Below are 26,031 nucleotides of genomic sequence, written 5' to 3'. Positions count from 1 at the left end.
TCCCCCGTTTTTATTTTTTGCTGTGTTATGGCACCCATCAGGTATTGTGAGCCACATAGAATGGTAAGATCGAGTGGCCTGTCAGATATATGTCGATGCGTGACACTCGTTGTGATCAATGATGCGATTTGTTGTAATATTTCTTGTTGTTTTTCCGATAGTGTCACTTTTGAAGCAGGATCAGTTCCTTTTAATAACGGCCGAAGGGGATTTAATAGTTCATTCGGAATCCCGACTACTGGCCTGATCCATTGTAAATCTCCCAGCAGTTTTTGAACATCATTAAGAGTTTTGATGTCTGATTGGATTGTAAGTTTTTGAGGCTGAATGGTGGAATCTGTAATTTTCCAACCCAAAAACTTCCAGGGACTTGTCTCCTGAACCTTTTCCGGTGCAAGTACGAGTCCCATTTGTTTTAAGGTCAGTGTTAAGTCATTTTTCTGTTGTAGAGAAAACGGTTCCTTCTGGGCTAACAAAATATCATCCATGTAATGATAGATTATTGTCTCTGGCCATTTTCGTCGAATCGGTTGCAGAGCTGCGTCAACATAAAACTGACATAACATAGGTGAATTACGCATTCCCTGGGGTAATACAGTCCATTCAAATCTTTGATCCGGACCTTCACGATTTATTGCCGGGAGAGTAAAGGCAAACCTCTGTTTGTCATTTTCATGGAGGGCTATTGTGAAAAAACAGTCTTTCAGATCCACAATCAATAAATGCCAACCCTCTGGTATCATAGCAGGATTAGGTAGACAAGGTTGCAGTGCTCCCATGGCACACATTTGATTATTAACCGCTCGCAGGTCGTGAAGTAAACGATATTTCCCCGATTTCTTGGGAATCACAAAAATTGGAGTGTTCCAAGGGCTTGTTGACAGTCTTAGGTGCCCTTGTTGACACTGCTCTTGTACTAGTCCGTGAGCATGTATTAGACTTTCCCGTTTTAGCGGCCACTGCTCAACCCACACAGGTTCATCAGTTTTCCATTTTAGTGGGATTGGGAAAGTCCAAGCAATGGCCATACCTATAAATGGTGGTCTGACGTAAGAACCATTCCCATCTGAGCAAGAATGTCTCTCCCTATCAGTGCTTGTACTCCATCTGGCAACGGTAAGACAGATACACTGCATTTTACAACTTTGTCACCTATTGTCCATTGCAGTACTGGTGATCGACGAGCAATAGTCATACCTCCTACTCCTGCTACAGTGGTACTGGATTCGAATGTAGGCCAATGCGGTGGCCAAGTTTGCGCACTGATTATTGTCACATCTGCGCCAGTGTCCAACAATGCCTCAATTTGCAGTTTCTCATCCTTTAAACATACTGTGATTTTCTGTCGTGGTCTCTGCTGCATGCCAAGCGTTAATAACGCTACTTTTCCTGTGGAGCCAAATGCTCTGAGTCCTCGGTCCTTATTGACCATCGGTGGTAGAGATGCCGCCAAGTGTGGCAACGGAATTAATTGAGCTATCTTTGTATCCTTTGGTACATGCATTGGAGGAAACATTGCAGAAACCATAATCTGTATTTCCCCAAAATAGTCTTTATCTATAAGTCCAACCAATATTTGTAATCCATTCAGGGTAGCAGACGATCTTCCGATCAATAAAGCTCCCACAGGATCACCATTAATAGTAACTGGTCCCATAACTCCTGTCTTTACCCTGGTGGGTTTAGAGTCCAATAGCATTACATCTACTGCTGTTGCCAAATCCAAGCCGAGGCTCCCTCTGGTGGCTGGTCGGAGGTAAAGGGATTCTTTGCAGACATTGGTGACAGAGCCGTTCCGGCTACTGTCGTAAATGCCGCTTTTTGTGTCGTCGCGGGGCGGTCCTTCCCGCTGCTCCAGCCGTTTCCCGACGCACCATGTCGACAGGTCGCTGTGTTATGCATATTGGATTGGCAGTTCTGACACCACACTGATTTCGTTTTGCACTCTCGTCTCATATGTCCCATGATCCCACAGCGAAAACAACGCGGTCGCGGTGAATACCCTCGGCCTCCAGGCATTTGCAAAGGAGCAAGGGCAGCGAGTGCTTGATTCTGCGTTTGCTGCGCAGTCTCTCTTAATACCTGTGCCTGTTCTTTCATACTATCCCCTAGCTGTTTTATTACTTCTACCAACATAGCCTGCGGACCCACGGGTACCTGAGCCATCCTTTCTAAACCCTCCTCAATTGTCCAAGTTCCCGGTAATGTAGCTAATATACTACGAGTTGAAGGGTTGCTGTTTTGAATTGCACACTGCTTTAGAATAGTGCCCTTTAGATAATCAGGTACTCCAGCCGCTTGTATTGCGTTTGCTACTCGATCAATAAACAACCCAAATGGTTCCTCCCTTCCTTGCTTGATGCCCATATAGGATGGTATCCCCCCTGGCTCTCTAATTTGGTCCAAGGCTCTCCGAGCCAATCTCATTGATTCTTTAGCTTTGTCTGGACCCAGCAACGCTTGTGCTTCTAATCTATAATATGGTCCGAGTCCCATCAATTCCTCCAACGTGACACCATGTAACGGATCTCCAGGTGCCCTTATCATAGCTACTGCCTCTTGACAAACACTTTGCCAATGTGCATTAAAAAGAAGCTGTTGATGTTGTGTTAGGATCAGCTTCATTATACTACGTATGTCCCCGGGGAGCAATATATTAGTTCCCCAAATATAATCTAATATTTGCCGAGTAGGTTCCCCCTTTAAACCAGAATCATTTACAGTAGATCGTAATTGAGTTAATAGTTTCCAGTCTAAATTTGTCATATTAACCGTCACATTCCCCTGTGCATCTGGTGGCGAGTATACTACCGGAAAAGCTTGTGTTAACTGTGTTGCCGTTTCATAATTCCCTTCACGCAGTGCCTCATTTGCTATTTGCCTCCATAGACCTTCTCTCCCCTGCTCCCCCATTGTGAAGGGATTTGTATTCGATAGAAATAGGCTAGCACTGGTCCTTCCACTTGCTCCTTCCTCACTTTCTATTGGAGCGGTTGGAGCTGCTGGTAGTGAAAGCTTCTCCTCTGCTACAGAGGACATTGTCACAGGCACCTCTGAATTTCCCGAGACTCCCTGTGTAATAGTAAAAGTTCTAACGGAAGGTGGCAACGGGCAATCTGTTCCTTCCATATTTATTTGCTGTGGATTAACCTTATTAACCCTTCCTGGTGGTCCTAACCGCTCTGTTGCAGCAGCGGCAATTCTTTGTTCAGCTTTATGTATGGCTAATGCATTAGCCACTGCTCTCCATGGCTTCATTAATTTTTTTAGCAGACTTACTATCATTAATAACATCATCAAACGATTTGTCCCCAAATTTACACCACTCTGTTTGTTCAAAAAACTGTATCGGGATTTGTAAAACAACCCTGCGCTACTGCATATGCTAATAACCCTGGTAATTCTTTTTTACAATCTATATCTAAAATGCTCCGCTTTTCTAAAAAGCATTTGAGCAAATCATACGCCGCTTGTCTTTCATACCTTTATATATACAGTTGCAGCCTTTGCAAAGACCTCGGCGGCGCTTTTCCGGCGGGACCCTTTATAGGCTCATTCCGAGTGCGGGGACTCCCTTCCACCTTCCGAGCTGCGGGTGCGGGGACTCCTGTCCCTTTCACCTTTCAGACCTTGGCGACGCGTGACCGGCGGGATCCTCTCCCGGGTGCGGGGACTCCACGTCCCTTTCACCTTCCCGACGCGGGTGCGGGGATTCTTGTCCCTTCCACCTCCTGGGCTGCGTTGCAGGACCGGATCCTCCCTTATTCCGTCGAACACGTGGCCCAGGATCACTGCCAGCAGTGTCCAAATCCCGTTCAGACCGGTCCCTGTTCGGGAGCCAATTTGTTGTCGACGGAAGGAAGACACAGACGCTCAATATGAGTGAACAATGAACTTCAATTTTAATGGATAGTTCAGTCGCCTTTTATCTAGTTCGAACATAATCAACTCATACATATTGCAAAAACTAAGCTCAGGATTGGCTAACATTTCCCTGTCTTTTCAGTTTGTTCCTCCTTTTAGCTACCATCCCGCCTTAGGGACTTTCCCAATCGCTCAAGGGCATCGTGTCCTTGAGCCTGATTGGCTCTCAGCCAGCTGCGTACCTGCCAGACTCATGTGAGTTGAGTACGGTACTTCACTAGCCCATTGCCTCTTAACTGCCCAACATTCACGTGTCCTATTTCACTTAACCATTCCTCCACAATTCCCCCGTTTTTATTTTGCCCTACAAACACCCTCTCTGTGAGTTGCTCTAGTCTCTCAGCTAGGCAGCCAAAGACCACACGTGCAGCAACCACAATCAATACAATTATAAGTAGAAAGCGAAGTCCCTCTTTAACTAACAAAACCCATCCACCCATGTTCCCAAAAACAGATTTAAGCCAACCTTCAAACCAACTATTTTGTACTACAATTTTTTGCGTTTGATCCCTTAACCATTTCTACTGGTCGTGGATTGCCCAAGTGACCCACATATTGGTTTGAGGATCGATTTTGCTTAGGATGGCACTATTACATCCAATCGTCATTGTCAAAGATAACGCAACCAGAATCCCTTGCGCTGTTAGATCAGCCATGGTTGCTGTTATCCGTACTTGATGACTTTTCTTCAATGGCTGGTTTAACACATCGACTAGGCACCCAGGTTGGCCCTGTAGGGAAAGAGATACACACATAACCTCGCCCCATATAAATCACGTCAGCAGGCCCCAACCATTGTCCCGTTTTCATATCTCGGTACAGTACTCTCATAATACATTTATTATCATTTTCAGACTTAATGTAATGACGTGCCGCGGGTGGTTCCTCATCATCTCCAAATACACACAAATGATTGAGAACAAATAAAGTTTTATCCACCCTCTCTCTAACATCTGTAATGTCTTTAAACTTTTCCAAGTACTGCTTAACTGTTCCATTAGCCCTTTCTACTATAGCTTGACCAGTTGGTGAATGTGGAATACCAGTTATATGCTTAATGTCCCACAGTTCCATAAATCGCTTAAGTGGCCCACTAACATAGGCTGGACCATTATCTGTCTTTATAGTTTGTGGTACTCCCATTACTGCAAAACAACTGGCAAGATGACGTCATACATCCCGAACTTTTTCCCCAGGCTGCGGTGTAGCCCAAATCATGTGACTATAAGTGTCTATCGTTACATGCAGATATCTCAATCTGCCAAATGCTGTGACATGAGTGATGTCCATTTGCCACACTTTGTTGGTTTTAATCCCTCTCGGGTTTGTTCCGATTCCGATTCCCACTCCCGAATTGTAATGACTACACATTGGGCAAGCTTTTACTATCGCCTGCGCATCAGCTCTAGACAGTTTGTAAGCCCGCGCAAGTCCCTTAGCGTTCTGGTGAAAAATAGCATGAGCCTCTCGAGCTCTGCAAAAGGGTGACAGTGGTGCTTCAGTAGCTGTTGCGGCGACTAGTCGGTCCGCTCGAGCGTTGCCTTCTCCCAGGCCTTCTTCCCACTGATGACTCCTTATGTGTATTACTGCGTACGGTTCACTTCTTTGAGCTATGGCGATCTGTAGACTGATTATTAATTCTGACAGCTGTTCATTTTTTAAGTCTCTCAAGCCTGAGTCTTCTATACGATTTGCTATGCCTACTACATATAAGGAATCAGATACCACATTTAACAGAATATCTTTCCATTTTATAAATGCCCATACTACTGCAAGAAGTTCTAGTGTCTGTAATGAGTCTTTATCTTGGGCTTGTAAAATTTGATGTTTCCAACCATGCTCATCCTTCCAAGTCACTGCAGCAGTTCGAGAACGTTTTCCTGCATCAGTGAAAACTGTCACTGCATTCTTAAGTGGGATAGATGATCGTTTTGGCTTAGTTATCCATCCCTGGTTTTCCATCCATGTCAGAGCAGTTGATTGTAACGTTTTTGCTACTATAGTAGCGCCATCCTGTAGTAGTGCAGCTTGTAACTCTTCAGAGTTTTGTATATACCATTCCAAATCGCCTGGCTTCATGGGTAACCAGATCATATTTGGAGGAACCCCATCCACCTGCAATATTCGATTCCTCCCCTTCTTTACTAATTCTGCTAATGTTGCAATTTTTTCTTGAATTGTTCGTCGAGGTTGTAACGGAGGAGCTATCCACTCTAATACCACAGTTTCTCCTCCCTTCTCCCCCGTTTTTATTTTTTGCTGTGTTATGGCACCCATCAGGTATTGTGAGCCACATAGAATGGTAAGATCGAGTGGCCTGTCAGATATATGTCGATGCGTGACACTCGTTGTGATCAATGATGCGATTTGTTGTAATATTTCTTGTTGTTTTTCCGATAGTGTCACTTTTGAAGCAGGATCAGTTCCTTTTAATAACGGCCGAAGGGGATTTAATAGTTCATTCGGAATCCCGACTACTGGCCTGATCCATTGTAAATCTCCCAGCAGTTTTTGAACATCATTAAGAGTTTTGATGTCTGATTGGATTGTAAGTTTTTGAGGCTGAATGGTGGAATCTGTAATTTTCCAACCCAAAAACTTCCAGGGACTTGTCTCCTGAACCTTTTCCGGTGCAAGTACGAGTCCCATTTGTTTTAAGGTCAGTGTTAAGTCATTTTTCTGTTGTAGAGAAAACGGTTCCTTCTGGGCTAACAAAATATCATCCATGTAATGATAGATTATTGTCTCTGGCCATTTTCGTCGAATCGGTTGCAGAGCTGCGTCAACATAAAACTGACATAACATAGGTGAATTACGCATTCCCTGGGGTAATACAGTCCATTCAAATCTTTGATCCGGACCTTCACGATTTATTGCCGGGAGAGTAAAGGCAAACCTCTGTTTGTCATTTTCATGGAGGGCTATTGTGAAAAAACAGTCTTTCAGATCCACAATCAATAAATGCCAACCCTCTGGTATCATAGCAGGATTAGGTAGACAAGGTTGCAGTGCTCCCATGGCACACATTTGATTATTAACCGCTCGCAGGTCGTGAAGTAAACGATATTTCCCCGATTTCTTGGGAATCACAAAAATTGGAGTGTTCCAAGGGCTTGTTGACAGTCTTAGGTGCCCTTGTTGACACTGCTCTTGTACTAGTCCGTGAGCATGTATTAGACTTTCCCGTTTTAGCGGCCACTGCTCAACCCACACAGGTTCATCAGTTTTCCATTTTAGTGGGATTGGGAAAGTCCAAGCAATGGCCATACCTATAAATGGTGGTCTGACGTAAGAACCATTCCCATCTGAGCAAGAATGTCTCTCCCTATCAGTGCTTGTACTCCATCTGGCAACGGTAAGACAGATACACTGCATTTTACAACTTTGTCACCTATTGTCCATTGCAGTACTGGTGATCGACGAGCAATAGTCATACCTCCTACTCCTGCTACAGTGGTACTGGATTCGAATGTAGGCCAATGCGGTGGCCAAGTTTGCGCACTGATTATTGTCACATCTGCGCCAGTGTCCAACAATGCCTCAATTTGCAGTTTCTCATCCTTTAAACATACTGTGATTTTCTGTCGTGGTCTCTGCTGCATGCCAAGCGTTAATAACGCTACTTTTCCTGTGGAGCCAAATGCTCTGAGTCCTCGGTCCTTATTGACCATCGGTGGTAGAGATGCCGCCAAGTGTGGCAACGGAATTAATTGAGCTATCTTTGTATCCTTTGGTACATGCATTGGAGGAAACATTGCAGAAACCATAATCTGTATTTCCCCAAAATAGTCTTTATCTATAAGTCCAACCAATATTTGTAATCCATTCAGGGTAGCAGACGATCTTCCGATCAATAAAGCTCCCACAGGATCACCATTAATAGTAACTGGTCCCATAACTCCTGTCTTTACCCTGGTGGGTTTAGAGTCCAATAGCATTACATCTACTGCTGTTGCCAAATCCAAGCCGAGGCTCCCTCTGGTGGCTGGTCGGAGGTAAAGGGATTCTTTGCAGACATTGGTGACAGAGCCGTTCCGGCTACTGTCGTAAATGCCGCTTTTTGTGTCGTCGCGGGGCGGTCCTTCCCGCTGCTCCAGCCGTTTCCCGACGCACCATGTCGACAGGTCGCTGTGTTATGCATATTGGATTGGCAGTTCTGACACCACACTGATTTCGTTTTGCACTCTCGTCTCATATGTCCCATGATCCCACAGCGAAAACAACGCGGTCGCGGTGAATACCCTCGGCCTCCGGGCATTTGCAAAGGAGCAAGGGCAGCGAGTGCTTGATTCTGCGTTTGCTGCGCAGTCTCTCTTAATACCTGTGCCTGTTCTTTCATACTATCCCCTAGCTGTTTTATTACTTCTACCAACATAGCCTGCGGACCCACGGGTACCTGAGCCATCCTTTCTAAACCCTCCTCAATTGTCCAAGTTCCCGGTAATGTAGCTAATATACTACGAGTTGAAGGGTTGCTGTTTTGAATTGCACACTGCTTTAGAATAGTGCCCTTTAGATAATCAGGTACTCCAGCCGCTTGTATTGCGTTTGCTACTCGATCAATAAACAACCCAAATGGTTCCTCCCTTCCTTGCTTGATGCCCATATAGGATGGTATCCCCCCTGGCTCTCTAATTTGGTCCAAGGCTCTCCGAGCCAATCTCATTGATTCTTTAGCTTTGTCTGGACCCAGCAACGCTTGTGCTTCTAATCTATAATATGGTCCGAGTCCCATCAATTCCTCCAACGTGACACCATGTAACGGATCTCCAGGTGCCCTTATCATAGCTACTGCCTCTTGACAAACACTTTGCCAATGTGCATTAAAAAGAAGCTGTTGATGTTGTGTTAGGATCAGCTTCATTATACTACGTATGTCCCCGGGGAGCAATATATTAGTTCCCCAAATATAATCTAATATTTGCCGAGTAGGTTCCCCCTTTAAACCAGAATCATTTACAGTAGATCGTAATTGAGTTAATAGTTTCCAGTCTAAATTTGTCATATTAACCGTCACATTCCCCTGTGCATCTGGTGGCGAGTATACTACCGGAAAAGCTTGTGTTAACTGTGTTGCCGTTTCATAATTCCCTTCACGCAGTGCCTCATTTGCTATTTGCCTCCATAGACCTTCTCTCCCCTGCTCCCCCATTGTGAAGGGATTTGTATTCGATAGAAATAGGCTAGCACTGGTCCTTCCACTTGCTCCTTCCTCACTTTCTATTGGAGCGGTTGGAGCTGCTGGTAGTGAAAGCTTCTCCTCTGCTACAGAGGACATTGTCACAGGCACCTCTGAATTTCCCGAGACTCCCTGTGTAATAGTAAAAGTTCTAACGGAAGGTGGCAACGGGCAATCTGTTCCTTCCATATTTATTTGCTGTGGATTAACCTTATTAACCCTTCCTGGTGGTCCTAACCGCTCTGTTGCAGCAGCGGCAATTCTTTGTTCAGCTTTATGTATGGCTAATGCATTAGCCACTGCTCTCCATGGCTTCATTAATTTTTTTAGCAGACTTACTATCATTAATAACATCATCAAACGATTTGTCCCCAAATTTACACCACTCTGTTTGTTCAAAAAACTGTATCGGGATTTGTAAAACAACCCTGCGCTACTGCATATGCTAATAACCCTGGTAATTCTTTTTTACAATCTATATCTAAAATGCTCCGCTTTTCTAAAAAGCATCTGAGCAAATTATATGCCACTTATCTTTCATACCTTTATATATACAGTTGCAGCCTTTGCAAAGACCTCAGCGGCGCTTTTCCGGCGGGACCCTTTATAGGCTCATCCCGAGTGTGGGAACTCCCTTCCACCTTCCGAGCTGCGGGTGCGGGGACTCCTGTCCCTTTCACCTTTCAGACGTCGACGACGCGTGACCGGCGGGATCCTCTCCCGGGTGCGGGGACTCCACGTCCCTTTCACCTTCCCGACGCGGGTGCGGGGATTCTTGTCCCTTCCACCTCCTGGGCTGCGTTGCAGGACCGGATCCTCCCTTATTCCGTCCAACACGTGGCCCAGGATCACTGCCAGCAGTGTCCAAATCCCGTTCAGACCGGTCCCTGTTCGGGAGCCAATTTGTTGTCGACGGAAGGAAGACACAGACGCTCAATATGAGTGAACAATGAACTTCAATTTTAATGGATAGTTCAGTCGCCTTTTATCTAGTTCGAACATAATCAACTCATACATATTGCAAAAACTAAGCTCAGGATTGGCTAACATTTCCCTGTCTTTTCAGTTTGTTCCTCCTTCTTTTAGCTACCATCCCGCCTTAGGGACTTTCCCAATCGCTCAAGGGCATCGTGTCCTTGAGCCTGATTGGCTCTCAGCCAGCTGTGTACCTGCCAGACTCATGTGAGTTGAGTACGGTACTTCACTAGCCCATTGCCTCTTAACTGCCCAACATTCACGTGTCCTATTTCACTTAACCATTCCTCCACAGATCGAACTCCTTCATATGCTGCCAATATCTCCTTTTCAGTTGGAGTATAGCGGGCCTCATATCCTCTGTATCCCCGACTCCAAAACCCCAGGGGCCGACCTCGAGTTTCCCCAGGTTCTTTCTGCCAGAGGCTCCAGGTGGGGCCGTTCTCCCCGGCTGCGGTGTAGAGCACATTCTTTACATCTGGTCCTGTTCGAACTGGCCCAAGGGCTACTGCATGGACTATGTCCTGCTTGATTTGTTCAAAGGCTTGTCGTTGTTCAGGGCCCCATTCAAACTCATTCTTCTTACGGGTTACTTGGTAGAGCGGGTTTACAATCAGACTGTAATTTGGGATGTGCGTTCTCCAAAACCCCACAACACCTAGGAAAGTCTGTGTTTCTTTTTTGTTAGTTGGTGGAGACATAGCTGTTATTTTGTTGATCACATCCATTGGGATTTGACGACGTCCATCTTGCCATTTTATTCCTAAAAACTGGATCTCTCATGCAGGTCCTTTGACTTTATTTTGTTTTATGGCAAAACCGGCTTTCAGAAGGATTTGGACTATTTTCTTCCCTTTCTCGAAAACTTCCTCTGCTGTGTCACCCCACACAATGATGTCATCGATGTACTGCAGGTGTTCAGGAGCTTCCCCCTGCTCTAGCGCAGACTGGATCAGTCTATGGCAAATGGTAGGGCTGTGTTTCCACCCCTGGGGCAGCCGATTCCAAGTATATTGGACTCCCCTCCAAGTGAAGGCAAATTGTGGCCTGCACTCTGCTGCTAGAGGGATGGAGAAAAATGCATTAGCGATATCAATTGTGGCGTACCACTTGGCTGCCTTCGATTCAAGTTTGTACAGGAGTTCTAGCATGTCCGGCACTGCAGCACTCAGTGGTGGCGTGACTTCGTTCAGGCCACGATAGTCCACTGTTAGTCTCCACTCACCATTAGACTTTCGCACTGGCCATATGGGACTATTGAAAGGTGAATGAGTCTTGCTGATCACTCCTTGGCTCTCCAATTGACGAATTAGCTTATGGATGGGAATCAGGGAGTCCCGGTTTGTGCGATATTGCCGCCGGTGCACAGTTGTGGTAGCGATTGGCACTTGCTGTTCTTCGACCCTCAGCAACCCCACAACAGAGGGGTCCTCTGAGAGACCAGGCAAGGTAGACAACTGTTTAATGTCCTCTGTCTCTAAGGCAGCTATACCAAAAGCCCACCGGAACCCTTTTGGGTCCTTGAAGTATCCTCTTCTAAGATGGTCTATGCCAAGGATGCACGGAGCATCCGGGCCAGTCACAATACGGTGCTTTTGCCACTCATTCCCAGTCAGACTCACTTCAGACTCCAATACAGTCAACTGCTGAGATCCCCCTGTCACTCCATAAATACTGATGGGCTCTGGCCCTTTATAGCTCGATGGCATTACAGTACATTGTGCACCGGTGTCTACTAAAGCCTTATACTTCTGTGCGTCTCACGTGCCAGGCCATCGAATCCACACGGTCCAATAAACTCAATTGTCCCTTTCCTCCCCCTGGCTGGAGGCAGGGCCCCCCTAATCCTGGTCAGAATCTTCTTCGTTTCTGTGTTTGAAGGACTGTCTGCTGGAAGTTGGAGCAGCAAACTTTTCAGAGAATCCCTTTTTCCCGATTGTTTTCTTTTGCAACTCACGTACTCGTGCCTCTAGGGTCGCGGTAGATTTTCCATCCCATTTTCTCATGTCCTCTCCACGGTCTCGTAAGTAAAATCACAGGGTGGTATGGGGTGAGTACCCACCATATTGTCTTCCTTGTGCAGATGAACGCTTACCCCTGATAGCTGATACCCTGCTTTGTGCAGGTGGGGAGGAAAATAAACTCTCTTCAAGTTGGTGAACCTTTTCAGAAAGTTTCTCCCAAGTGTTCTCTTTTGGTTGGTGGACACTAGTTTGTACAGGTGGGGAGGAAGATAGATTCTCTCTTCAGGTTGGTTGAACTCTTCAGAAAGTTTCTCCACAGCTGAGACGCAGGCCTGTAAGGAAGAGGAGAGACTTTCTTCGTACTGCCGGAGTTGTTTAGCCACTTCATCCACTGTGGGTTCCTCATCCTCTTTCCAGGCCATTATTGCCAATGAGCTGGCATATGATGAAGGTGCACTCCGTACAAACTTCCGCCACATGGGTCGTGTACACCTGACTTCATCTGGATCTTTGGATGTTTGTCTGAGGTCTGGATTCTCATAAATCACTTCCCGTACGGCTAATTCCCTCAGGTACTGGATTCCCTTCTCCATAGTGGTCCACTTGCCTGGTAGACATACAAGTTCTTCCTTGAAGGGATACCTTTCCCTCACAGCTGAGAGGAGATGCCTCCAGAGGCTGTGAGATTGTGCTCCATCTGCAATTACTTTGTCAATGCCTGCATCCCTTGCAAGGGATCCCAGCCGCCTGGCTTCCCTGCCATCTAATTCCACACACTTGGCTCCAGTGTCCCAGCACCGGAGCAGCCAGGTGACAAGCTACTCACCTATACAACGACCAAAATCTTTTCGCCCATCTAGTAGCTCACACTCGTATAGGTTTCGGGTAGTTACTGTTGATTTTTCAGCATCCTCATCTTCCTCCTCCTGAATCCCTGATGGCCCAGCATCGTCATCTCTATACCTAGATTTGGCAGAAGACTCTCTGCGTTCTATACGACCTGAATCTCTATACCATTTTTTCACCTTCTCTACAGGGACGACTTGCACTGCTACAGCTCGTTTCTCTGACCCAGCTACAGGGTCTGCCACAGGGGTTGGAATACCCTCTGCAGGGTCAACTTGCAATGCTACAGCTCATTTCCGTGACCCAGCTACAGGAGCTGGAGCGGCTGCAGGAGCTGAAGCAGCTGCAGGAGCTGGAACTGGAAACGCTGCAGAGTCCACCATTGGGGTCACAGTGGCCGTTGTATCTGTCACAGGGCTTGGAGTGGCCGCAGGGTCTGTCACTAAGTTGGTAGCAGTATCCATGGCAGCTCGATAGGCATGAGCCAGGCCCCAGCATGTTACAATGATTTGTGTTACTTTGGAACTGCCAGAGTCATGACACCTTTTTTTCAAGCATTCTGCCAGTTTTTGAGGATTTTGTAGTTGTTCAGGGGTGAATTTCCAAAACACTGGGGGTGCCAACTGCTCTAGATGCCTGCCCATATCCTCCCATACTCCCTGCCACCCACAACTATCCTGCCTCCGGGCAGATCTCTGGATGAGATTCCTAAGTAGTTGTTTAACTTTAAGCAGAATCTGAAGTGCATTCAGGAGGCATAACAACAAGACTATGCTGGTCTGAGTATCCCAAGGATATTCAGTATATTGGAGAACTATTGTAACAAGCTTGGAGGATAAGAGGGTGGTGAAGGAGAAAGGGAGAGTGATCAAGGAGGATAAGGGGGTGGTGAAGGAGAAAGGGAGAGTGAACGAGGAAGGAAAAATATCTTCCCCTTTCCCCTCCACACATTGACTCCCTGATGAAAAATGGCAACAGGTATAATTGCTAATAGTTTCTGAGATACAGTTTCCAAAGTATAGAGTCATCGATGTTACTGAGTACAAATACCAAGTTAGAGTCATGATCTCACCGTCTCATAAGCCATTGCTAAAACACTCAGTACCATAATGATCTGAAACCAGGGCCCGGAGAGTATAAACAACATGACAGAGAGCAAATACGGAAAATAATGTACTATAATACTTAATTTGGAAAACAGGCGCAGCAGAGTTGAGATTAAAGCAATCAGCATTATGACAAGTGACTATTAAGCAGGTCTAATACTTACACCAATTTTAGTTTAACACACTCTGGTCAGATCTGTCATTATCTCAACCTTTCGGGCCCCACGTTGGCCGCCAAAAGGACTGTCGTGGTTTAACCCGGCTGGCAGCTAAACACCACACAGCTGTTCGCTCACCCTCCCCCCTCCCTCTCTGGGACGGGGGAGAGAAATGGAAAGTGAAGCCTGTGGGTTGAGATAAAGACAGTTTAATAAGACAGGAAAATAATAATAACAATAATAATAATAACAATAAAAATAATAGTACAATGATGATAATAGTACTACTACTAATAATATGTACAAACAAGTGATGCACAATGCAATTGCTCACCACCCGCTGACCGATGCCCAGCCTAACCCCGAGCAGTCCGGCCCCCTCCCCCGGCTAGCCACCCCTATATATTGTTCAACATGACGTCAGATGGTATGGAATACCCCTTTGGCCAGTTTGGGTCAGCTGTCCTGGGTCTGTCCCCTCCCAGCTCTTGCTGCACCCCCAGCCTGCCCGTTGGCAGGACAGAGCAAGAAGCTGAGACGTCCCTGGCTTAGTATAAGCATTGCTCTGCAACAATTAAAACATCGGGGTGTTATCAGCACTCTTCTCATCCTAAGCCAAAACACAGCATTCCACCAGCTACTAGGAAGAAAATTAACTCTGTTCTAACTGAAACCAGTACACTTGGAAGGGTATTTTTCTGTTCTAAGTGTATTACCACAGAAAAAGCTGGGAGTTGCACTAGCAGATATAGTACAAACCCCACTGTGAATAGCTTGCCAAGAGTTATATATTCATCAAATCTCTGTTTCACTTTCATGTTTCCTAGGAAAAAAACAGTGCAGGTTCCTGGTTGCAAGCCAAGCCTCTTTTACAGGGAAGGAGTGTCTATCAGCAAAGCCTGCAATACAGCAGTACAGCACTGCTTTTGCCCTTGCTCCCCCTTTTTTGGGCTGAAGTCCTGCAGGAAAAAACATGAGACAACGAATGGAAAAAGGCAGGAAATTATAAAAAGCAAGTCGCTTGCTGTTTTTCTCCTGTTTCTCAAGCACAGAGATGCTTCACAAGGAGGTGTGGGAACTGCTTATTCATAGCATCCCTCTTTTGAGGGCTTGAGGCTGCCTAGGTCCCTTTTGAGATTTTTGGTCACACATCCTAATGTGAACTCTCTTTGCTTTTAAATATGAATATTCGCAGTCAATTTTCCCACTGACCAGAACTGAATGTTGGCCTTAAAACACTAGCAGACAGATCAGTGTAGGATTGCCTGGGGTCTTGGAAGGGGGATGCCTCTGATACTGGGACACACTGGTAGCCTAGGTGTGAGGTCTCTGTGGTGGGGAGCAGAGCCCAGAGCTCCGGCTGCCTGTGTGACTCAGCCAAGCTTCTCACTAAGATTTTTCCAGCAGCAGCACCTCTGCTACATTTCTCTCAGAGCAAACAGGGCTGCTGCTTGTTACCAACTAAATACACAAAGGATTCAAGCCTAGCTGAACATGCTTGCCCAGACACCCACTCTGCTGTGACAGCATCAAGTAAAACATCCCCTCAGCAAACACCTCTACGCAGGGAGCCTTGTCTTCAATTACCCAGCCCACACGTGGTACCCAAAACTGCAGCAGAGGAACTGCATCACCCGTGTTGAGGGATTTTTGAAACATTTTTGAAACAGATTGGAGGCGTTCGTGGAAACGGCAGAAGACCGCCACCGTGTGGCGAGTTGGTACACAGTGATTAATGCGCTGTGTGGTATGAAAACCAAACTGCAGCTGTCTATGGCAGCGGCACAAGCTTTCTCAGTGCTGTCTTAAATTCCTAAATTCTTAAATTCCTTTAAGTGGTATATTCTTTATTGCAGCGCTGTGTTGCAGGAAGCACGGCCGAAAGCACGACAGACACCAGTAGAGTCAGATCATGCTCCATTTTATTGCCCGAATAGCCTAACTTTTATAGTGAACTTAACAGGGGCGGACAGTGTTTCACACAAGATTATTGGTCAAAAGCACTCAGACAAACAACTACAAGAAAACAACCCCACCTGCAAGAAGACAACCCCCTTGTGATTAGCAGTCACATAGACCTTGTCCTTGAAGCCAGCTACTGGCAACAATATTTTGCTGAATTCCTCAATTGGGCGATGTGGGAACACTGTCATGGGAACTTCTCATAGTTGCCCTGGTAGCTTGGTTTGCTCAGCTACAGCAAGCCATGGGATTCTTGCTGTTTCAAAAATCCCTCAACAGCGCTGGATGCACGGGGGATCTCTCCACCTATCGTGCATACCCAAAGCAGAAAGTAGTCTTGAATTTATACAATCAATCTATCAATATTCTACAAGCACCTATACATATGCATTACCTATCCCCGCCTTCCCTCGCTTCTCATGCTAATTAGCCTTTTGGCACCTTGCGCCTGCGTAGAGCCTTCCAAGAATTGTGGGCAGGGGTCTTTGGGATGTGGGCAGGGGTCTTTGGGAGGAAGACCCCGAGTCTTCCTCACAGTGTACTTTTCACCTTTGGTCAGGAATCTGCTGAATTGGCATGTTTCTTAATTGCAAGAGCTGGTTGTTGCTAATTCTTCCGTTTGTTGTATCATTATAATGAATTCCAGTGTCCAGTTTTGAGATTTATAGTCCTTACATTTGTTTCTCTGTCCGTCTGCCGCTTCCTTATCATGAGTTCCAGTGTCTTGTTTCGAGATATACAGTCCATGTCTGGGGATTGTCCTTGCCTCCCCAATGCCTCCCCAATGCCTCCTTAATCAAGATTGATTGATTGATACAGAGAACACAGTGAGACGCGGAGATCGATTGACTGATAAAGATCGTGGTGAGACGCAGAGATTGATTGATTGATTGATACGGATTGCGGTGAGACGCGAGAACAAAGGAATTGCGGTGAGACGCGGAGAAGTGAAGTAATCGCGGTGAGACGCGGGACATCCGGGATCGAGTTGCTACGGGAGATCGGAGGCGTCAGTTCACAACGGCAGACGACCGCCACCGTGTGGCGAGTTGGCACATAGCAGAGGGGTGGAGATCACGACCCTGCAGCCCGTCTGACGTAACCATGGAGGAAGCGGCTGTGCAGCTTCTCTCTAGCATTCTCTCTATGAGGGGCGTATCTTACAATGTAAAAAAGATCAAATCCTTGGTACACTGGGCCCAGAAGGAGGGTTTTCTAAAGGAAATCCTTCTAATTTTTAGCCCAGATGAGTGGCGGCTCGTAGGAGATCATTTACGGGATGCAACCATCACAAGCGGAAAGTTTGATAAAGATTTATGTATGACCTGGCTTGCAGTGCTTAACACACTGTGCAGTATGAAAACCGAATGGCAGCTGGCTATGGCAGCGGCACAAGCTTTCTCAGTACTGTCTGGGACTGACAGACCGCCGAGTATGAAACCTGAGACCTCAGGAATGTGGGTGTCACGATCTTTATCATCGGTTCCTCCACCCACCCCGGTTCGGGGTATGGCCTCTCCAATAAATCAATCAGCGGCAGAAATAACTGAGGGACTATCTGAGCAGAGTGCTGATGGGGAGTGGGGGCTGCCCTCCCCACCCCCCGCACTGGAAAATCTTGATAAAGCTGTGCTGCCAGCATCTGTGCTGCTGCCAGGCAGCAATAAATCCACTCGGGATGCTTCACCAATGAGAGGTGCAGCAGCAGCTTGCGAAAATCGACCTTCACTGAAGGAGCTGATGGGTACAGTGCAAGGAAAACAAGACCTGATTAACAGACTGCAGACTCAGCTAGCAAAAAAGAAACAGCTGAGGACTGAGGAACTCAAAATTGCTCAAGAGAAAGCTGCTAAGATCAAAGAGTGGGTAACATTTAAGTTGAGAGAGCTTGAGCTAGAAAACTACCACCTGAAAAACTGTAATCAGAGGCTGACAGAGCAAATTGAAGCCCTTCAGGATACATTGCAAGGTATGACCAGCATTTCTCCCTTTAAATCTCTTTGGAGCTGTAATTCTCTGAAGTCCAGAGCACCACAGACTTCTTTACCTGAGAAGATAGACCAGAAATCTATGCTTCTTGCACCTGGTTTCAGGCAGCTATGTCAAACAAGACCTACCAAACGTGTCTTCTCTACAACAAGCATCGTCCTTGCCAATGACACCTTCACTGAGGATGGAGAGGACAAATCTCTGCTTTCTCAGAACACACTGAAGCTCATGTCTGACCCATCAAGCTGGAATCTCTCTGCAGAAAAAGACCTATTTTCAACCATAAGCTCTGAACACATCTTAGGGTGCTCTGATCCTGTGTCTCTGCACCCTCCAGCTGAGCCCACAAAAACCCTTGAGGCTTTGACTTTCCGGTCTTCACTAGAGGGAAACCATTGCACTGTGAGCGCCTTGCAACAAATGTCTTTGGACGGAGCCGGCTCCTCTGATGATCTGAGTGCCATGTTCCGTTCCCACCACCTGTATTCCACTTCCTCAGGAGAAATAATGAGCATGCTTGAGCGCACCCTCCAGACTGCTGGGCCACCCCTGGCTGTATCAATATCGACTGTTACAGCAGGTTCCATCTGTCCAAGAAGGGACAGGTGCTCCGACGTCATACGTGATGCTTTCATAGAGGGGCATAGGCATGCTACATCCTTGGCCTGCCCTATTATTATCGACCCTGTGCAAGGCACCAGGTTGTGGCAGCCGCATGACTGCAAGCTTCTACAACAATCTTGAAAAATGGTTTTGGACTATGGATTACAATCCCAGGCAGCTCAACAGATAATTCAATGGATTTTTCAGGCAAAACCAATGTTTCCACTTGACTGTCGAAACCTGGCGCGCTTATTGTTAACTCCTTCCCCATTGTTATTGTTTGAAAGGGAATGGTTGCAGTTACCACAGGGGGAAGCGGGTCGACTGCGTCAACCGGGGGACCCTCTGTATGGGATTACTGCAGAGATGTTAAAGGCAACAGGTCCTTATCTCAATACCCAGATTCAGTTGCAGTTCCCTGCGATTACTCACCAAACAGCTGTGCAGCTCGCACTGAGGGTTCTTCTTAGTCTACCAGGGGAAAAGAAAGCACCTCCATTTGCATCTGTAGAACAGGCCCCTGGGGAACCATATGCTAAATTTATCGATCAGTCCAGGCAACCAGATGTGGTGGCACAGGACTGCCAGAGATTTGCTTTTACGGTACCCTCCATTAACAAAAAAAAAAAAAAAAAAAAAAAAAAGCGCTATGAATGGCTAGTGCTTCCGCAGGGGATGAGGGATTCCCCTACATTATGTCAATTGTATGTGGCCTGGGCACTACAACCAATTCGGACAGCATGGTGTGACGTAATTATTTACCATTATATGGATAACATTCGGTTTGGTAGGCCAGAATGCTTCCAGGATTCGGATTTAAAGTTTATTTGGGATACTTTGGAAGCAAAAGGGTCGAAGATAGCCCCAGAGAAGGTTCAACAGAAACAGCCATGGCTATACTTGGGATGGAAAATATCAGACTCTACTATTCGTCCCCAGATAGGTGATATAACTATGGTGTTACATAATTTGATAAATGTACAAATGTTCCTGGATAATATTCAGTGGGGTTGCCACATTGTACGGATTACTAATGACGGCTTAGCTATATTACTACCTTTATTGCGGTGCAGGACTGCAGAGCCGCAGATTACACTACCAAATGACCACCGGCAGGCTCTTTCACAAATAGCTTCTAAGGTTGCAGCCGGCACTGCCTGCAGCCGTATAGCAGACGTTGCACTCTCTTTCCTAATTAGCAATCATGTGTCTCATCCGTTTGCGGTGATTGGTCAGTGGCAAAAAGAAAAGGGGGAGAGTAAGGGGCGACAAAGACAGAAACGGTATCAGGAGGATGCCACTGACACTAACAGCACGGGTAATAGGAGTATTATAAGTGACACAGGTGATGGCAAGGGTGGAATGATAGGGCAGCATTTTCGAGTTCTGGAATGGATTTTCCTACTGATTCAGCCAAAAATGAGTGCTCCATATTCTCCCACGGGCCAAGTGATGGTTGAACGATCACATCAGGTTTTAAAGGAACAATTAGTGAGACTAAAAGGGATCAAGAACATCGATGAACAATTGTCCGAGGCATTGGTTGTCTTGAATCACTCATATTTGACTAGTGACCGAGAAGACCCTCCTGCGAGTATTCATTTTCAGACAATAAATATAGCAGCACCAAATGTGTTACCACAAATAAGAATGAATTACCGAGATCCTGCTACAGGAACTTGGAAAGGGCCATATGGGTACAGAAATACAAGTAACACCTGTGATTACAATGACACTGCTAGGCAGGGTTTAGGGGCTTATGGCATGGAGACAAGGGGTAACAACTATAGCATTTGGAACAATCGTACAGCTATGGCCTTACCTCCTGATGTTTTTCTGATTTGTGGGGATAGGGCCTGGCAAGGTATCCCTGCAAATGCTATCGGAAGTCCATGTTACTTAGATAAACTCTCTATATTTGCTCCTAGCTTGTCGCAGTTGCATGAGATCACCAGACATAAATGGGCATTGCTTGCACCGGATTCCAATGATAATGTTGAATTGCTTGGTGTTGCAGCTAGAGCGGCTGTTGCAGGAAGAACGGCCGAAAGCACGACAGACACTAGTATGGTCAGATCATGCTCCATTTTGTTACCCAAATAATATAATACTATAAAAGCTAGGCTATCCGGGTAATAAAATGGAGCATGATCTGACCATACTAGTGTCTGTCATGCTTTCGGCCGTTCTTCCTGCAACATAGAAGTATTTTAGGGCAAAACGGTCCAGTCCTGCAGCTGTATGGCTTGCTCTGAGTCATCACATTGCTGCCTTTTGGCCCTAGAAGTTGATGCTGTCAGCATTTTGCTGTGCAGAACTGAAGCTATTCAGAGCAACAGCACTTGGGGACTCAGTTTGATGAAGTGTTTACCTTGTGGAAGCATAACAGGGAGATGAGCTTTGCTTTTCTCACAGCCCCTATGATTTTTATTTTTCTGAAGGCTTACTTTTATTCTGATTGTTATTCATTTTTCTTGGCAGAAAGGCTGGTCTTTTCTGCAACCCCTTTTTCTGCAAACTATACTCGGCTTCCAGCTGAAATGTTTGTGCCTGATTCTTTCTGCTGTGGGTTCTCCCCAAGGGGGAAAGGTAGTGTTTGTGAATACACTGCTGCAAAACAATTGGGAAAATGTTCTGGGTCATCGTCCACCCCGCTGGACCCTGAGACCTGCAGGACTGGCAGCAGCCACGTACACCTGAGTGGCCCTCGGGAGCAGCACCCCCTCTGTCCCTGCCATGCCACCCATCACATGCTTATAAGAGGTGCCATGCAGAGGGGTTCCATATGCCTTTCTTCTGCTTTCCAGAAAATAGAGACCTGGAAATAAAGCAGCAGATTTCAGCCATGTCCCAGGATTTCAGCAAGAGAAAGCAGTATCATTAGGAAGGACTGCTTTTTTTTGCTTTTTTTTTTTTGCTTTTTTTTTTTTTTTGGGGGGGGGGGGAAGGGGTATGATTTTGAGACATTGGAAAAGCCGTGCTTCTGTTTCATCTCAAACTTCTGCTTTAACCTACTTGGAAGCTGTTTCTAAATAATTTGCTTTATGATATTTAATAGAAAGATTTCCCTTTCCAACAGAGGCCATAAAATATATATGGTGCACTTCTTACTATTCATTTCAAATTATTGCAAACTGGTACCTGCTGAATGCTGCTGGGGAGGGTGGGCTACTGAAAACCCCAAAATGTATCTAAGAAGACTCTTAAAAGACTTACCTAAAAGAAACTTCTGATGTATCGCACAGTACTTCCCATATCCTTGATCTGGGCAGCAAACCATCCAGCACATCACACTTCATTCATCATTTGAGGAGCACGTGGCTGAGTTATCCTACAGGTAGGGTGAGTGGTGGCAGGAGGCTCTGTATCATCATTCCATGGCCCTGCCATAAATTCAGCTCTGGCTCCTTCCATTAGTGTGATTTAGTGCCAGGCTGCCCGCCTTGCTTGGTGTATGCTTGAGCTATGCTGGAGAAACTGAGTACGGTTTTCCATGTCAGTTCTTAATTAAGCTTAATTATCTACTGAAATAAAAAAAAAAATAAGTTTGGATAAGGAGAGATTATTTTTGTTTCTTTCTTCCAACTTGTGGTTTAACCCTTTCGGCAGCCAAGCACCACACAGCCGTTCGCTCACCCTCCCTGCTCCCTCTCTGGGATGGGGGAGAGAATCAGAAAGAAATTAAAGCCTGTGGGTTGAGATAGAGACTCAGCAGCTTCTGCAACTTGTCGTGTAGGACTCCATACAGCAGCCTTCCATCTCCGATGCTTTCCCACAATACGACAGGACCCATCAGTGAACAGGGCATATTTCTTCTCATTCTCTGGTAACTTGTTGTACAGTGGGGCTTCTTCAGCACGGACCACCTCCTCCTCTGATGATATCCCAAAGTATTTGCCTTCTGGCCAGTCCATAATCACTTCCAAGATTCCTGGGTGACTGGGGTTTCCTATTCGAGCCTGCTGAGTGCAACCCACTTGTTCCATGTAGCATCAGTTGCATGATGTGTAGAGGGGACACTTCCTTTGAACATCCAGCCTAGTACCGGCAGTCAGGGTGCTAGGAGGAGCTGTGCTTCAGTACCGACCACCTCCAAAGTAGATCAAACTCCTTCATATGCTGCCAATATCTCCTTTTCGGTTGGAGTGTAGCGGGCCTCAGATCCTCTGTATCCCCGACTCCAAAACCCCAGGGGCCGACCTCGAGTTTCCCCAGGTTCTTTCTGCCAGAGGCTCCAGGTGGGGCCGTTCTCCCCGGCTGCGGTGTAGAGCACATTCTTTACATCTGGTCCTGTTCGGACTGGCCCAAGGGCTACTGCATGAACTATTTCCTGCTTGATTTGTTCAAAGGCTTGTCGTTGTTCAGGGCCCAATTTGAAATCATTCTTCTTACGGGTTGCTTGGTAGAGCGGGTTTACAATCAGACTGTAATTTGGAATGTGCATTCTCCAAAACCCATGACACCTAGGAAAGTCTGTGTTTCTTTTTTGCTAGCTGGTGGAGACATAGCTGTTATTTTGTTGATCACATCCATTGGGATTTGACAGCGTCCATCTTGCCATTTTATTCCTAAAAACTGGATCTCTCGTGCAGATCCTTTGACTTTATTTTGTTTTATGGCAAAACCGGCCTTCAGAAGGATTTGGACTATTTTCTTCCCTTTCTCGAAAACTCCCCCTGCTGTGTCACCCCACACAATAATGTCATCGATGTACTGCAGGTGTTCAGGAGCTTCCCCCTGCTCCAGCGCAGACTGGATCAGTCCATGGCAAATGGTAGGGCTGTGTTTCCACCCCTGGGGCAGCCGATTCCAGGTGTATTGGACACTCCTCCAAGTGAAAGCAAACTGTGGCCTGCACTCTGCTGCTAGAGGGATGGAGAAAAGTGCATTAGTGATATCAGTTGTGGTGTACCACTTGGCTGCCTTTGATTCCAGTTCATACTTATGGTGTAATTGCCTGAAGTAACTAGGAAAATAAAACTGATATTCACATTTTAAATAAAATATACAGCACTGAAGAGGCTTTCAGGGTAGGGCATAGCTGCATTACCTGAGCGTTCCCTAGGCTTCCAACCTTAGATGCTATCGCGCTGGGGGAACCTGGTGTACTGACTCTGAGGAACAGTACGGAGTGCAGAGTGGAGTGGAGACACCATGGATAGGCTATGTGACTAGGTGGGGACTCGATTGTTCTTGTGCACACCGAGACCAATAAGCCGCGCTTTTTGCTACCGAGCCAACGACCTGTTATGTTTTGACAAATGCTGTACCCTAGTGTACTTTTATTCATTATAATATCATTATAATATCAAAGCATACCTCCATCCCAAAAGCTACCCGCCTCCAAGGTGCGACCACCCCTCACTGAGCATGCGCTCTGAATTTCTCAGAGTCTATTCCTTTAAACAGAGATGGGAAAACTTTTCACCAATAATAACTAAGATATGCTTGACTAGAGTCACTCAAGATCCACCTAAAAGATAGAAAATAATATAAATTGCCCTAAGAGAGAGGGGATGTGAGAGAAGATACCACCATCAGGGGAGATACCATCACGAGGGAATATACCATCCCAAGGACCCCCTGACTCCTGGGATCAGTCGACAGGCTGAGCCTCTCTTCCCCCCCCCTCATTGGGACACCTTTGATTGATATTTGAACACTTGATTATACTATGTGTCTCTGCAGAAACTTAGAAATCTCTACAGAGTCTTTGTGCCTTTTAATGAGTTAATTTCCAGGCTGCGCACCTGTGTATTTAATGCATGCTAGCATGCATTTGCAGACAGTAAATTATCGCTGGCAATTCAAAGAACCTGTGTACCTGTTGCTGTAATAAATTGCACTTGATTGCATTGTTCCTAGCTGTGATAGTTCTCATTGAACACAACTAGAGTAAAGGTGGTTATATGTTACTGGTGAATCCGTGACCATGAAAGTTCAGTGCTAAGGGCGGTTATGCATTGCTGGTGAATCTGTGATTGTGATAGTTCAGTGTCCTGAATCCGACTGGACCCATAACGGTTAATCGGCTACCCTGAATCCGACGGGACTCGTAATGGTTAATCGGCTACACCCCTTAACGCGACAGTACTGGAGTTCTAGCATGTCCAGCACTGCAGCACTCAGTGGTGGCGTGACTTCGTTCAGGCCACGATAGTCCGCTGTTAGCCTCCACTCACCATTAGACTTTCGCACTGGCCATATGGGACTACTGAAAGGTGAATGAGTCTTGCTGATCACTCCTTGGCTCTCCAATTTGATGAATTAGCTTATGGATGAGAATCAGGGAGTCTCAGTTGGTGCAATATTGCTGCCAGTGCACAGTTGTGCTAGCGATTGGCACTTGCTGTTCTTTGACCCTCAGCAACCCCACAACAGAAGGGTCCTCTGAGAGACCGGGCAAAGTAGAAAACTGTTTAGTGTCCTCTGTCTCTAAGGCAGCTATGCCAAAAGCCCACCGGAACCCTTTTGGGTCCTTGAAATATCTTCTAAGATTGTCTATGCCAAGGATGCACGGAGCATCCAGGCCAGTCACAATACGGTGCTTTTCCCACTCATTCCCAGTCAGACTCACTTCAGCCTCCAATACAGTCAACTGCTGGGATCCCCCCTGTCACTCCATAAATACAGATGGGCTCTGGCCCTTTATAGCTCGATGGCATTAGAATACACTGCACCGGTGTCTACTAAAGCCTTATATTTCTGCGTCTGACGTGCCAGGCCATCGAATCGACACAGTCCAATAAACTCGATTGTCCTTTTCCTCCCCCTGCCTGGAGGCCGGGCCCCTCTAGCCCTGGTCATAATATTCATCATTGTGTCTGGGGGACTGTCTGCTGGAAGTTGGAGCAGCAATTTTCTCAGAGAACCCCGTTTTTGTGATTGTTTTTCCTTGTCACTCACGTACCCGTGCTTCTAGGGTCACGGTAGATTTTCCATCCCATTTTCTCATGTCCTCTCCATGGTCTTGTAGGTAAAACCACAGGGTGGCATGGGATATGTACCCACTATATTGTCTTCCTTGCACAGAAGGACGCTTGCCCCTGATAGCTGAGACACTGCTTTGTACAGGTGCGGAAGAGAATAATCTCTCTTCAAGTTGGTGGAACTTTTCAGACATTTTCTCCAAAGTATTCTCATTTAGTTGGTGGACACTGGTTTGTTCAGGTGGGGAGGAAGATAGATTCTCTTTAAGTTGGTGGAACTCTTCAGAAAGTTTCTCCACAGCTGAGACGCAGGCCTGTAAGGAAGAGGAGAGACTTTCTTCGTACTGCCGGAGTTGTTTAGCCACTTCATCCACTGTGGGTTCCTCATCCTCTTTC

General features: G+C 46.3%; 1 protein-coding gene across 1 annotated transcript in view; it reads right to left on the bottom strand.

The window, feature by feature from the left end:
* Positions 1 to 7,178: 7,178 nt before the first annotated feature.
* The window catches only part of LOC116501274, a 46,487-nt gene continuing 27,634 nt past the window's right edge, over positions 7,179 to 26,031 (bottom strand). The window contains exons 2-4 of the mRNA XM_032206793.1: positions 9,784 to 9,990; positions 9,142 to 9,235; positions 7,179 to 8,052 (exon numbers count right to left, since the gene is read on the bottom strand). Of these exons, the coding sequence (XP_032062684.1) occupies positions 7,194 to 8,052; positions 9,142 to 9,235; positions 9,784 to 9,990 (1,160 nt within the window). The 3' untranslated portion in view covers positions 7,179 to 7,193. The remainder of the gene's footprint in view (positions 8,053 to 9,141; positions 9,236 to 9,783; positions 9,991 to 26,031) is intronic.

The sequence above is a fragment of the Aythya fuligula genome, chromosome W (genome assembly GCF_009819795.1).
Source record: "Aythya fuligula isolate bAytFul2 chromosome W, bAytFul2.pri, whole genome shotgun sequence".
In the NCBI taxonomy this organism is placed as follows: domain Eukaryota; kingdom Metazoa; phylum Chordata; class Aves; order Anseriformes; family Anatidae; genus Aythya; species Aythya fuligula.
The sequence above is the reverse complement of the archived record's forward strand: the minus strand, read 5'-3'. Positions and strand labels throughout refer to the sequence as shown.